General features: G+C 55.2%; 2 protein-coding genes across 2 annotated transcripts; one reads left to right on the plus strand and one right to left on the minus strand.

The window, feature by feature from the left end:
- The first annotated feature begins 440 nt into the window (after positions 1-440).
- On the plus strand, positions 441-14,051 carry Idua (alpha-L-iduronidase). The gene is made up of 14 exons (XM_051170132.1): positions 441-610; positions 1,214-1,354; positions 10,316-10,401; positions 10,740-10,847; positions 11,154-11,249; positions 11,340-11,542; positions 11,623-11,802; positions 11,906-12,122; positions 12,443-12,655; positions 12,736-12,857; positions 12,952-13,077; positions 13,151-13,227; positions 13,729-13,829; positions 13,945-14,051. The coding sequence occupies exons 1-14, from the start codon at positions 456-458 to the stop codon at positions 14,049-14,051; spliced, it is 1,932 nt and encodes a 643-aa protein (XP_051026089.1). The 5' UTR covers positions 441-455.
- On the minus strand, positions 2,073-6,695 carry Slc26a1 (solute carrier family 26 member 1). The gene is made up of 3 exons (XM_051170131.1): positions 6,243-6,695; positions 4,500-5,116; positions 2,073-3,787 (listed from the first exon to the last, which is right to left on the minus strand). The coding sequence occupies exons 2-3, from the start codon at positions 5,088-5,090 to the stop codon at positions 2,264-2,266; spliced, it is 2,115 nt and encodes a 704-aa protein (XP_051026088.1). The 5' UTR covers positions 5,091-5,116; positions 6,243-6,695; the 3' UTR covers positions 2,073-2,263.
- Positions 14,052-14,359: the final 308 nt, after the last annotated feature.

The raw sequence follows: 14,359 nt of genomic DNA on the forward strand, positions 1-14,359 counted from the left end.
CAGAGGCAGGCGGATCGCTGTGAGTTCGAGGCCAGCCTGGTCTACAAAGCTAGTCAGAAAAGGCATAGATCTGCTCTGCCAAAGCTCTGGGAGGTGCCTTGACTTTTTTCACCAAAGCCACTTCTTGGAACAGTCCCGCAGCGCCATCTTCTGGTACAGCCCTCCACCTGCATCCTTCACGACACAGTAGTGCCCGATTTGCTTTTCAGACCAATTGCAGGCCTCCAGAGAGACCTTTCCGACCCCTAACTGAGACACCCAAGGCCAGTGTTCTCCCGAGCACTGCAGCGCCAGCAGCCAGGGCGGTACACTCCAGGAAGAGGCGGCGCGTACTGGGGTTCCGTCCTGCCCGGGCCTAGCGAGCAGTCACGTGGGGCGCTATCCGGAAACCGGAACCATTGCGACAGCCTCCTAAAGGCTTGCTGAAACCCTGAGAGCACCGGGATACCGGAGCCATGCACCCACCGTGTCCCTCCTCCGCTATGCTGACGCTTCTTGCTGCGTTCCTGGCCGCGCCAGTGGTGCAGGCTGAGACCCCGTACCTGGTGCGTGTGGACGCAGCCCGCCCTCTGAGGCCTCTGCTGCCCTTCTGGAGAAGCACGGGATTCTGGTGAGGCTCACCGCATGCTCTTGTCAAGACCAGGAGCGCCCCTTGCTCTCTCCTCTGAGTTCCTCTCAACACACTTTTAGGTTCTCTGCCCATCATTCCTGGACACTCAGAAGTGAAGACCAAATCCCTTCAGGGCCTACCCTCTTCTCGGGCTGCTTCCTTTCTAGAAAACCCTGTGGCGTGGGTTTTCTACCCTGATGGGTCCCTGGAGTGCCAGGGCGCCTCCCTAAGTGGCCCCTAGCAACCAAAAGCGTAGTCCTCAGGCTAGATAGGTCATGATTGATACTTCGGAGGAGTCTAGGAGTCTTCCAAAGTTCCAAGACTTGTCCCAGTTCTGAGTGCCTCCAAGTCTCCCTAGGAATGCTCAGATCCCTTCTACAGCAGGAAGATGTTTAGAATGTGGTTGGTACTCCTGTGGGAGCCCTATATCCCCCAGGGACAAGACTGTAGAACATTCTGGTGAAAGGGTTACTTTATCATACACCGTGGAGACACACCATTCATGTGCGAGGATCTGGGCAGTCAAGTGCTAAGTGTGTTGAATCTGGTCTGCTGCAGGCCCTTGCTTAGAACAAACACTTTACTTCTTTGTCCTGTCCCTAGCCCCCCACTGCCTCATGACCAGGCTGACCAATACGACCTTAGCTGGGACCAGCAACTGAACCTTGCCTACATAGGTGCCGTGCCTCACAATGGCATCGAGCAGGTCCGGATACACTGGCTGCTGGACCTCATCACAGCCAGGTGGGTGATGCCAAGGTGGGTGCCCTGGGGAGCTGCTGGTTAGAGCTTGTCCTACAAAGACGATGAGGTGGTGGATCTAACCTTTGTTGGGGTCAGCTGTGGAGCACAGTGCTGGCTGTGGGTGTGGGAGCACCATGGTAGGGCACAGGGCTGAGGCTATGCTTCCTGTTCAGAAGAGGGGAAGGTCAGCTTGGCTATACCAAGGGCAGCCTCTGCATGAAGCACAGATGGCTTCCTCCCGAGGGTTTCTTAGAAGTACAGAGTGGTGTTGGTGTCTACTGTGCCTGGCTTCGTACCATGCATGCGCCATATTGTGGTCACTAGTATAAGCTGTACAGAGACATGGTGCCTGAAGGCCAGGTTGGGGTTATACATTGGACCACCTGCTCTGGGACAGGTGGCCGCCTTTATAATGGCCCAACCAAGATGAGCACCAGGCATGAGGAAGCCTTTCGGACGTTCAGACCCTTGCCCCTTGGCCATACGTTCAGCGCATACCTGGTACCTGGTAGGGCAGGGGATGGGAAAGTGTCCTTTTGGCATCTTGGAGGCCACATAATTTGCCGGGGGACCATTATTTGTTTCAGGTTAGATGGCACACAGGATATCAAACTGGGCACTATGTCACCTGAGAGATTACGTGTGTGGGTGCAGCCACCAGGGTTGAAGAGGCACCAGGGGCAGGGGTGGTCTCAGACGGTAGAAGGGTCTCAATCGCTGAGAGTTTGGAATCCTTGAATGTGTTAAGGGTGCAGCGTTTTCCTTTCCTAGTCGGAGTTCTCTGGCTTCTCCAGGACAGAGGTGGCCCAAGGGTGCATCTCTAATGACTGACCTGACTTCAGATTACTCCTACAAGGAGCTCAGTACTGGCTTGTGACATGGGTCTTGGCTCTGAGGAAGTTGGGCCCACTAGAAGGCAGAGTCAGCCCCCAGCAGCTCCTCGCGGCGGGCGTGCGCGGCTTCTACAGCACTGTGTACACTGGGGAACAGCAGTTCATCTTCTGCTCCCTGGTCTTCCCCAAGGAAGCCCCCTTTCCTCAATGTGTCCCTTACTGAGGGACTGCAGCAAGCCAGAAGCAGGGTGATGTCCAGGGCCCTGTAGTCTCTGCGCAGGTCCTTCAGTGTGGCCATGCCAGCCACATCCAGGAACAGGAGCGGTGCACAGTCAATGACCACTGTGTGGAAACCGAATGCCAAGGGTACCACCAGCCCCGCCCCACTGCTCACTGAACCCAGATCCTTGCCATCGGCAAGATTTCTGTCACTGACACCCATCTCTGGGCCCTGATCCTTCCTGGTGGCCGAGTGCCCTGCATCCAGCCCTGTGAGGCTGTAGAGCGACTGCAGAAAGAAGTCCTTGTTGGCGTAGTAGAGTGGGCCCGTGAAACGGAACACCCGCACCTCAGGCGGGGGCCGGAGGCCCTCGAACTCTGCAGCATCCTCATAGAAGGTTGAGTCTCCAATGCGAGCAAGAAGGGCAGCCCGCGGACGCTGCGTGCGGACCGCCAGGCTGAGGAGTGAGAAGAACACTCCAGCTAACAGTCCAGCCCCAATGCTGACCAGCACGCAGGTGGCTGCAGTGGCCACCCAGACCAGCGCATCTGCAGGGCTTAGCTGCCAAAGCTGTGGGAGGTCCTTCACCTTGCGCAGCGCCCCCCGCAGGCTGACAACAATGATACACGCTAGCACACATCGCTGCAGATCGTGAAACAACGGAGCCAACACTAGCAGCACTAGCAACACCACAGCGGCACTGACCACACTGGACAGCTGGGTCTGGCAGCCAGTGGCTATCTTCACCAGGGTTTTAGACAGAGCAGCGCTAGTTGCAAAACAGTGGAAGAAGGCAGGCAGCACATTGCAGCAGCCCACGGCTAGCAGCTCTTGGTTGGCACGGACAGAGTAACCATGACTGCGGGCAAACATTTCTGCCAAGGAGATGGAGAAGGCTGAGCCCACAAGGGCCAGGGACATGGCATCCAGGGCCACGTGCCACATTATCTTAGGGTCTGGTACCTGTGGGGCCACAAAACCTGTGGGGATGTTGCCAGCCACACTTGAGCCAAACCGTGCATGGAGCTGTCCAAAGTGGGACACAATTGTGGCCACCACAATGACTAACAGCTCTGTGGGCACTGGCACCTTTAGATAGTGTCGGTAGCGGTCTGAGAGCTCCTTAGCTGCAAGCAGCACTCCTAGGCACACGGTGCTGGTGACCACGTCACACATATTGGCCTGCCCCACACTCTGCAGCAGGCTCAGCCATGTGTGGATCACCATGCCTGGACCCTGGTACCGAGGGATCCGCACACCCAGCAGGTGTTTAGCCTGAGAAGTCAAGATGGTCACGGAGGCTCCCATAGCAAAGCCATCGAGCAGTGGTTGTGAGAGGTAGGTAGACACGAAGCCCAGCCGGAGAACACCCATGAGAACCTGCAGATGGAGTACAGGAGGCACTGTCAATATAAACAAAGGATGTGTGTGTGAGTCACAGCACAGAGCCTGGTGTCCACACTCTTGTGTTCTCCTGAATGGACCCCTGCTGCTTTCTACATGCACAAAGTGCCAGAAGACACAGGGACATAACACATGGATGTTGCAGTTGTGTATCGATGCTCGCTTCTCTTACTCTCACACGTGCAGAAACGGGTTTTGTTTCAGAGTAAGGGCCGTAGGCCCCAGGAGGCAGCCCCCTTTCCTGTGTCTTGTATGCAGCACACAGCTCCTTCCACCCAGATCCCTCCCAGACGGCCATGGAACTGACAGGAGGAACAGAGAAGACAGGGTCAGCAGAAGACAGCACGGCATGGGGAGACCAGGGGAATTCATCTCACTCCCAGGTCCTGCTTGGGTCAGGAAGCCAAAGTGGACATTGGGGTTGCAGTCTAGCTCATCTGAGCCATGGCCACATTTGGTCCAGTGGCCCTACTCAGACCACTGCTGGCCAGGCCAGGCCTCACATATCCCTCCGCTCTGGGCGTTCAGCCCCTCTGGTACCTAGGTCTGGGCTCCATCTCTGTCCTTGCTGTGCTGTTTTCTCTCTGAGTCTGAAGGATACTTCCTCCACGTGCTTCCAGGCTTTCCCTTCAGGTGCTCTGAAAAACTGAGCCAGCCAGCCAGCCTGCTGTGCATCTTAACTCCTTACCTGGTAAAGTCCGGCCATCAGGGTGAGGGCAGTAGCAATACGAATGGCATGGCAGTCCCGCCCGCAATCCTGTAGCCCAGGCATCGGTGTTGTAGCTGAGTTGTTGAAGGTGCTGTCATTGTCCCTGGACCCCTGAGAATCCTGGGAGGAGTCAAAGCCAGCTAACTGGAGTTCTCGGTCCACCACCTGACCCACCATGAGACACAGCAAGCTGAAGATGCCCACGTTAACGTGGCGTGAGGTGCCCATGAGGAAGTAGATAATGTTGGCAAAGAAAGAAGTGTAGAGGCTATAGATGGGCTGCAACCCAGCCAGCAGTGAGTAAGCTATGGCCTGTGGCACCAGGATAATGCCAATGACTAATCCAGACATAACATCACCTGCCAGGTACTCCTTAGGGCGGTACTGGCGCAGCCAGTGTACGGCAGGAAACAGACCCTGCACCAGAGCCTGAACACACGGCAGACTGCAGGTGCAGCTCTGCTGCAGCCTGGCCTTCAGTGTCTCCAGCAAGCCCTGGGACACAGGGGGCTGCCGTCGGACCAGCACCAGTGCCCCACTCTTCTGTTGGGGCTCGGGAGAAGCATCCATCCTTCACACCAGGCTCTTTGTCCAACCTACAAGGGGGAATGGGCAAAGTTAGGGGGTCTAGTCTCTCAGAGCCCAGGAGCCAGCTTCACAGCAAGTGTCTGTCCACCAAAACGCTCAGACATCACAGGTTGTCCTTCTGTCAAGAGGTTGTTTTCCAGTGTGGATTAATATAAGGCCTTGAGCTCCAGAATGCTAATTTTATGGTGAGAGGTGCTTATGACAGCAACATGCTTCAGGGAGCCATTCTACACACCCTCAGCCCCAGCTGTGGGCTACCCAATTCAGCCCCTATGTGACATCCACTTAAAGCATTCTGAAGGCCACCCACACAATACAGGGGCTGGAGTAGGCCTCCGCCAGCCCACATATGCCCAAGCCACAGTGACAACAGAGGTAGGTGCATGTTTAACTGAGCTTGAGCTCCAGCCACTTCCCATCCACCTGGTCTGGCAAGGGGCTCTACCAATCCCCTTGCTTCCTCACGAGTTCTCCCAGCCATCACCTGTTGTACTGTGAACACCATGGGCCTGGGAGTTAGTATAAGGTCTCTTATATTGTGTACATCAGGGCCCCTGGTCTGTGACAGCCTTCCCCATAAGTTTAGAGGGTGCCTCAACAGGCACCAGTGTGCCCCTTACTCCAAGTGTGAAGCCTCTTACTAGAGGCTCAAGAACCCTGAACAAGCACACTGCTCCACAGATGTCCACCTTTGGCCTGGCTCTCCTAGCCCCTTTTGACCTTGCCTTGGCACTGAAGAGTTCTCAGGCTATGCTGACCACGTGGTGGCCTTGATCCTGTTTACAAGTTCCAAAGTACTTGTTTGTAGTATTAATCAAACACTCTCTGTTCTCTTGGAATCCAGGACATGGTGGTAACTGTTAGAGCCCACTGGGTCTGGCTTCCTAGTAGGGTTGTGGTCTCTTAGGCATCCTGGCTCTTGGGGAACACTATAAGAACAAAAATACACAAGAGTCACTGAACACTCTGAGGCTCACCCCCAAGTCTAGGGGCTCAGGTGTGTGGAGGAAGGACTATAATATCACTTGCCTTGTATCTGAGCAATCCCCAGAGAAACGGCAGACTAGGTTCCTATCTCTGCCCACTAAGCACATCTTCTGGGGCCTGTTGTACGGGGACAGGAGCAGTTCTTACCTGGCTAGATCTGTAGGCTTTGTGGTATCCAGGGCCTGCAGCTTGCTGGTGGGCTGAGCCTCCAGTCGCTCCGGCTTCTGTTAACAGGCAGAGAGCAGGTTGGCAGGCGCCTCTGAGGCTGACCATTGGGGTATACTCTGCTGGGATCACTGTTAAATTATTTACCCCAAAGATAGCTGAGTCATGGATGTCCCCCGTCAAATGAGTGTTACCTAAGCGGCTAATCCGGTGAGCTAATCCGCCGAGTTGTACTATAATCAGGGGCTCACAAGTAATTATGGTTATGTGGGCCTCTTATGTGGGCCTCTGATAAACTCCCTCTGCAGAGGGGTGGGTGCTCCAGGTGCAACAGCCTCTGTCTGGTTAGGAGGAAGAAAGGGTGGGGGCAGGAGTGGCTGAGGCCAGGTGCTTGAGTGTGAGGCCCTGGAGGAGCTGAGTGAAAACAAAAAACACTTTAGCTATGAGATTCTGGGGTCAAAGACAGCTGACTGCGCCTACCCAGATGCCGGCCATCTCTTCCTTACATTCATGGAGCTTGTTCTGGCTGGAGCAAGCTGAAGCTCAGTCTCTGTTCAATGTTCCTGTGTGCAGTGCACACACAAGGCTGCTGTTGTGTATGTACATACTTGTGCAAGTGAACACAAGCCTGTGTTGTGCACAGCCCAAGGACTGTCAGCATAGGTGTGTTCTTCCCTTGGAGGCAGGGATCCTGGATTGGCCTTGGTTCCATCCCCTCTCCTTTTCCTCTCCTCCCTGCTGAGGTACTTGGTCCTCACATACCTCTGCAGTACACGGGGCTTGCCTTGTAGTGACAGCCTAGAGATAAGTGGCCCTTTAACACCATCATAAGTAATCAGTGCCCTCAGACTTGAGGTATGCCTCCAAGTTCTGTAAGGCCGGTCAGAACCTCAGACCCACATCTTTCTCACATTGTGCCTGAAGAGTAAGCAGTGGTCTTGTGTAACAGGCCTTGCTGTATCCTGTGGGGCTCCTGCGTTCTGGGTGCCCTCCCATCCTGGAGGTAGTTCCGTCTGGTCATGGCTGGAAGGCCCAGCTTGTCTGGTCTGCTGTCTCCACAGGCCTCAGCACAGTGTGTGCCTTGGGACTGGGCAAAGTGAAACTGTTTTGCTCCTCCTGTCCCCAAGGGTCTTGAGAAGGCTTAGGATCGACAGTTGTCTTACCGAACCAGCAGGGATTGTGAGACACCCCCCCCCCCCTTCCTCCAGGCCAGGGGGATGATAGGAATTCAGAAGCCCTTCCAGTTCACCAGTTGGACACTTCCCTGGAACATCTACAAACCTTGCCCAGTTCCTGGGAGTCATGGGCCTGGCCAGAGTGGAAAGCCTGACTGTGAGACTAGGCAGGGCTAGACCCTCTGTGGGTTAGGCGGCTCCTCAATCTTTGCTCTTAGACTCCCCACCTGGATGCTGTGCTGTTTCTTCAAGTAGGTCTGCTGTTCTTGGAGGAACCTATTTAGGGCCCCAGGGTTTTAGCTTGTTTGTAGGACTGGACCCTCTCTTTCCCTTACAAGAAGCCCTGAGCCACCGTTTGCACAGCAGTTGGAAATGGCTTCACAGGGGTAGTTACCCAGTGGGGTGTGGTGGGGCTGCTCAGAGTAGCTCCTCAGATAAAAAGCTCTCTTCTAGTGGTGGTGGGGGGGGGTAGCTACTGAGAGTGTCATAAAATGATAGCCTACCCAGTTACACACAGAGGGGCCTCTGGGGGAATTGTACCACTGCTATACCCTTGAGAAAGGCAGAGCTGAAGTTGTAGAATTAGTCACCTGTAAACACAGAGGCGCTGGGCTGTAGGAGAGGGGGTGGCAGTGTCCATTTTCCCTTCAAAGCAGAGAAAACAGAGTTGGAATAACCCCTCCCGTCTCCACCGTCCTGGGTGGGAGGAATTGAGTCTACGTCAGACCCTCTTCCTGGTTAGTGTCCACAGCAAACTGAAATGCAGCAGTCATGTCTTCCGTGATTTGCCCTAAGTCCCCTGCTCCACTCACTGCTCTGCATCTGCAGCTCTGTGCTCTCAGAGTGGTGCTGCAGTGGGTTTGACCAGGCCCACTGCCCCCACCCCAGTGTGTCCACTGAGCTGGAGGCTCCTTGGCTTGTTGCTGGGCATACCTAGGGCAGAGGTATGAGGCCCATAGATCCTATGTGGCTCAGTGATTTCCTTCTTTTCATCTCTCAAGTCCACCATTTAAATCTTTAATGTATTCATTTGGGAAGAAAACATCATGCCCTATCCAACAGTGGAAAATGGTGGGCGGTCGGGCTCCAGGATCAGATCAGAATTTCTGTGCCTTCCCTGGGCTTCAGCTGGTTTTCCAGAGAGATACCGAGTGTTTCCGCGCTGCAGGCACCACCCCCATCCCGCTTGGCATGGTTGGCTGCCACAGACCGCGTTCTCTTTGCCGCCCTGGTCCTCCCAAGCGTGCTGAGCGCACCGGTCCTGGTGCTACCGGGTACTGCAGTTTTCCTCTCTACCTCTCCTCCAGCTCGCCACCCCACCCCCACCCCGCGCGTGGACGCTCACCCAGGCACTCACCAGCCGCTGCTGCCTCACCCTCCAAGCGCACGCGCTCCGCCTCCTCTAGCAGGAGGCTTGGAGCGATGGAGTCGCTACGGGCTGCCTGCCGTGAAAGGGCCCTTGTGCGGCCCTGAGGGGGCTGCGCCTAGTCTGGCTGCAGCCAGCCCCAGCTGGAAGGCTCAGGCCGGTCTGCAGGGGATGGCCGACTTTCCTATGCTTCGCCTCAGTGACTTGCCTCTTCTCCAGATTAGGGTCCTTTAACAGCACTACCTCCAAGGCAGCAGAGAAGGACTGAGGGCAAAAGACTTCTGCCTAGGTTTCCTGGTCCTGGGAGGCCCCTGGAGGCAAATCGATGGTCTGGCATCAGGAATCTGACAGGGTCAAAAGACACTCAAGGCCACGCAGGGTCAGTTTGGGGACATCTCTAATGTGAAAGACTGGCCCAGAGCATTGATGACCCTGTTGCGGAGGAGGCTTGCTCCCATGAAGTGTGCAGACAGGGAGCTGCTGACAGCTTCTGCCCCCAACTTGGGACTTTGGAACAAGCATTTAATCTTTATCCAAATGCTTGTTAGGTTTTATTTATTTGCAGCCGTTCTTGAGTGTTGGATGGGAAGGGAAAGAGCCAAGCAGGTCTGTTTTGTAGCTCTGGGCAGAAGCTCCAGTCCAAAAGCACGGAGAGTGGGCTGGGAGAAGCAGGACCTGGACTGGGGGCAGTAGCCGATGTGGCCATGTTCAGTGAGGGCTGATGTGCCTCGAGGTCCTCCTTCTTACAGAGGTGGATCTACCCACCACAGCGGAGGCTGTCTGCAACCCACTCCAGACAAACCCCTGAGCTGTCTTACATGTCTTCTGGGGCAACTTGTCTTTTTTTTGGGGGGGGGTGTTGTTGTTTTTTGTTTGTTTTTTTCAAGACACTCAGGAGGCAGAGGCAGCCGGATTGCTGTGAGTTGGAGGCCAATGTGGTCTACAAAGCAAGTTCAGGACAGCCAAGGCTACACAGAGAAACCCTGTCTAAAAAAAAAAAAAAAAAGTGTAGAGGATGAGGGTAGTGCCTATCAAGTTCGTTCTGCCTGGCTCTGTCCCCATAGCTCTGTTCCCATGACAAAGCCTCATCACCCATCTTGTATCTTTCTTAAAAGACTTGCCTGCCCTTCCCACCCCAGTGTGATGACTGACCTGAGCCTTTGAATTTCTTGAAGGTCTCTCTCTCTCTCTCTCTCTCTCTCACACACACACACACACACACACACACACACACACGTACTTACTCACAGTCCACTTTGAGTGACAGAAGCTTTCATTTTCCCATGTTTCCAGGCTCTCTGAGGCTTACTGTAGGGCTTTCTGCACACATATTTGTACATACTCAACTGTGGCAGACTTTCACAGTACCAGTCTTTCCCAAAGGGCAAGCCCATCTGGAAGTGTGGGTCTCCCTGGGAACTTGGGGCCCCCCACATGCTTGAATGTGGCCCTAGTTGCAATCCAGAGTGTGGAGAAATACTGCTGCTCCTCAGTGCTGACCTTCCCCACAGCAGGAAGTCATCTGGGCAGGGACTGATATACAACTTTACCCACTTGGATGCATTCCTGGACCTCCTCACGGCGAACCAACTTCTTCCTGGTGAGCAGTGGCCCTGCTTTCTCCCACCACCTGCCCTTCTGTGTCCTGGTGGGTGGTGGTTTCTCAGCACTTACAGAGGTGCAGGGGAGGTGTAACCCCGCTGGGCTTAGCTGGGCATGGTGGTACACGCCTTCAGTCCCACACTCAGGAGGCAGAGGCAGGCGGATTGCTGAGAGTTCAAGGCCAACCTGGTCTGCAAAGCAACTCCAGGTTAGTCAAGACTACACAGAGAAACCCTGTCTGAAAAAAACCAAAACCAACCAACCAAACAAACAAAACAGAAACCCAGCTGGGCTAGGCCTGACGGGCAATGGAGCAACTACCCTTTTGTGTTTCAGGATTTGAGCTAATGGGCAGTCCTTCTGGGCACTTCACGGACTTTGAAGACAAGCAGCAGGTGTTTGAATGGAAGGACCTGGTTTCTGTCTTGGCCAGGAGATACATCGGTACATAGAACGGGGTCTGGGGGGGGGGGGATCCTGGGGCCTGAAGTGGGGTTCTCTTGGGGAGCTTCTCCTCCCTGATGACCCAGGACACCTCATGGTCTTCTCTGCCACAGACATCCCTATACCCTAGCCAGAGATGCCTGATGGGTGAGGGGTTCACCCGATGTCAGTGGGGTACCTGCCTGGAGCCAGATATTCCCTGTCAAATGGAACCTCACTCATGGGTCCCTGTCCCTAGGGGACACCAGGTAGGCTCCATCCCCAAACCTGAGGACCTCCCAGTGTGTAACAGCAGACACTCCGCAGACAGGTATGGACTGACACATGTTTCCAAGTGGAACTTTGAGACTTGGAACGAACCGGACCACCACGACTTTGACAACGTGTCCATGACCATACAAGGTTGGCACCATTTTTTTCAGGCCCTGTTGGGTGGGCTATATTGAGAGGGAAACCCAAAAACCTCAGGCCCTTAGGACGGTCCTGTTCTAGGCTTCCTGAATTACTATGATGCCTGCTCTGAGGGGCTGCGCACTGCCAGCCCCACTCTGCGGTTGGGTGGCCCTGGGGATTCCTTCCACCCCCCGCCGAGGTCACCACTGTGCTGGAGCCTCCTGGGTCACTGTGCCAATGGGACCAACTTCTTCACCGGTGAGGTGGGAGTGCGCCTGGATTACATCTCCCTGCACAGGAAGGTGCGTGGTGCCCCCCCACCCTGCCCTGCCCCCTTTGTGCCGAGGGAGCTTGCACTGAGGTTTGTGCCTCCGGGCTGTAGGGCGCAGGCTGCTCCATCTCCGTCCTGGAGCAGGAGGTGGCGGTTGTGGAGCAGATCCAGCGCCTCTTCCCTGAGTTCAAGGACACCCCTATTTACAACGATGAGGCCGACCCTCTGGTGGGATGGTCACTGCCACAACCCTGGAGAGCGGATGTGACTTATGCAGCTCTGGTGGTGAAGGTGAGCCCTCGCCATCAAGCCTCCACGGACCTTGGGAAGCCTTCCTCTGGTGGTGGTGGGGGGGGGGGGACGATGCAGGTCCCAACTGCCCTGTTGTCCACAGGTCATTGCACAGCACCAGAACCTGCTGTTCGCCAATAGCAGTTCCTCTATGCGCTATGTGCTCCTAAGCAACGACAATGCCTTCTTGAGCTATCACCCACACCCTTTCTCCCAGCGTACGCTGACTGCCCGCTTCCAGATCAACAATACTCGCCCACCCCATGTGCAGATGCTGCGAAAGCCAGTCCTCACAGCCATGGGGTTGATGGCCCTGCTGGGTGAGTAATGACCCTGCGTCTGCGTGTGCTGGGTCAGAGTAAAAAAATACCATGTTAGCCTGGCATGTCCTGAGCTGGGTGAGGGTCAGCACATAAGGACCTGGGTCAAGGGAACAGGGGCAAGCAAACTGCCTCCAGCTGCTGGGCGGGTTCCTTAGGCTTATTTCCCCCAATTTCCACATCATCCCCTCTTCCCATTCTATGGGTTAAACAGTATGACAGGACCTCCCAGTATACATAGAGTGGGAGCCAGGCACTAAGGGTAGGAAGCCAGGTGCTGGCTATGAGGCCAACAGCCCCCATCCTCTGCCTACCTGCAGATGGAGAACAACTCTGGGCAGAGGTGTCCCAGGCGGGGGCTGTGTTGGACAGCAACCACACAGTGGGTGTCCTGGCCAGCACCCATCACCCTGAAGGCTCCTCAGAGGCCTGGCGTGCCACAGTCCTGATCTACACTAGTGACGACACTCAAACACACCCCAACCACAGTATCCCTGTGACTCTTCACCTGCGTGGGGTACCCCCTGGCTTGGGTAAGTGGGGTTCTGAAGGAAGGTGGGAACCCAGCAGCAGTGGGGCCCAGGGAAGGCAAACCATGTGTCTGGCTCCACAGGGCCTGTCTATGTAGTACTGTACCTAGACAATCAACTCTGCAGCCCCTACAGTGAGTGGCAGCACATGGGCCAGCCAGTCTTCCCCTCTGCAGAGCAATTCAGACATATGCGCACGGTGGAGGTTTGTGGGCAAGTAGGGAGGGAGGAAGAAGGGGTTCGGGGTTCCTTCGGTGCTGGGGAGGTTTGCCAACCACATGCCCCTCCCCTGTCCCCAGGACCCAGTGGCTGAGGCACCACGTCCCTTCCCTGCAGGGGGCCGCCTGACCCTACACCGGAAGCTTCCATTGCCGTCACTCCTGCTGGTGCATGTGTGCACACGCCCTCTGAAGCCACCAGGGCAGGCAAGTGGCAGCCTTCTTCCCCTACCTTTGAGGCTGCCAAGCTTGCCCCTTCACAACTACTTCCTCCTCACAGGTCAGCCAGCTCCGTGCGCTGCCCCTGACGCGTGGACAGCTGGTTCTGGTCTGGTCGGATGAGGAAGTGGGCTCCAAGTACGTGAGTGGCGTGGCTGTCCTTCCCTGTGTCATTACCCTTGTAATCATTCATCTCCCTCCTCCACCGACACATACTTCTGTGCTCTGTACACACTGCATACAAGACTAACTTGTATGCCAGGCGTGGTGGCGCACGCCTTTAATCCCAGCACTCGGGAGCCCGAGGCAGGTGGATCGCTGTGCGTTCAAGGCCAGCCTGGTCTACAAAGGGAGTCCAGGACAGACAAGCCTACACAGAGAGACCCTGTCTCGAAAAACAAACAAACAAACAAACAAACAAAAGACTAACTTGTGTCTGAGTTGGAGATCACCTACCGTGACAGTCTCCAGTGCTCTCCCCTCTCTGTGGCCTGTCACAATGTTGAGAGTACCCAGGGACCCTATAGGTGCCAGGAAGGGACCTGAAGAGTATAGGGTTGTGGATCCACCCTACCCCACACATCCAGGCCTTCAGAGTTTACCTGCCCACAGCTTCAGCACTGACCCGTTCCTTCCCAGGTGCCTGTGGACATACGAGATCCAATTCTCTCAGAAGGGTGAAGTATATGCCCCAATCAGCAGAAGGCCTTCTACTTTTAATCTTTTTGTGTTCAGCCCAGGTATGCCTAAAACCCTGGGCTTGGCAGTTGTACTGCTGGACCTCAGCACGGTTTGGTGTAGGGTGGGTCTGTGGTTTAAAAACACTTCAGAAAACACGTGCTTTTGTGTCCGCAGATACAGGTGTGGTCTCAGGCTCCTACCGAGTAAGAGCAGTGGACTACTGGGCCCGGACAGGCCCCTTCTCAGACCCTGTGACTTACCTGGATGTTCCTGCCTCGTGAGAGCCACTGGCTCCTAGGGACTGGTGAGCCTGTGCTGACTGGTGAATGGAGAAACCAGGATGAGCTGGACTGCCATTAGCCAGTTGACTACCGGCTTCTTTTGTTGTTCTCCTACTTCCTTTTAAAGTATCTTTCTCTACCTCAGGCTTGAGGGTCGGCCTCCTTCCCAGCTGTTCAGAAGCTTAAATGTGGGGCTGGAGTGATGGCTCAATGTGTAAAAGTTCTTATGCACAAGCGTGAAGACGTGGGTTCGCATATCTAGCACTCTCGTAAAGGCTGGGCATAGCAATATATGCCTATAACCCTAG

The sequence above is a fragment of the Acomys russatus genome, chromosome 28, assembly GCF_903995435.1.
Source record: "Acomys russatus chromosome 28, mAcoRus1.1, whole genome shotgun sequence".
In the NCBI taxonomy this organism is placed as follows: Eukaryota; Metazoa; Chordata; class Mammalia; order Rodentia; family Muridae; genus Acomys; species Acomys russatus.

What these genes read in the sequence shown, in the direction of transcription:
- Idua (XM_051170132.1), top strand. Translation starts at nt 456, where the DNA reads ATGCACCCACCGTGTCCCTCCTCCGCTATGCTGACGCTTCTTGCTGCG. An exon ending in CTGGACCTCATCACAGCCAG is followed by an intron (nt 1,355 to 10,315) that starts GTGGGTGATGCC and finishes TCCCCACAGCAG; the next exon opens with GAAGTCATCTGGGCAGGGAC. An exon ending in ATGCAGCTCTGGTGGTGAAG is followed by an intron (nt 11,803 to 11,905) that starts GTGAGCCCTCGC and finishes TGTTGTCCACAG; the next exon opens with GTCATTGCACAGCACCAGAA.
- Slc26a1 (XM_051170131.1), bottom strand. Translation starts at nt 5,090, where the DNA reads ATGGATGCTTCTCCCGAGCCCCAACAGAAGAGTGGGGCACTGGTGCTG. An exon ending in TGATGGCCGGACTTTACCAG is followed by an intron (nt 3,788 to 4,499) that starts GTAAGGAGTTAA and finishes CTCCATCTGCAG; the next exon opens with GTTCTCATGGGTGTTCTCCG.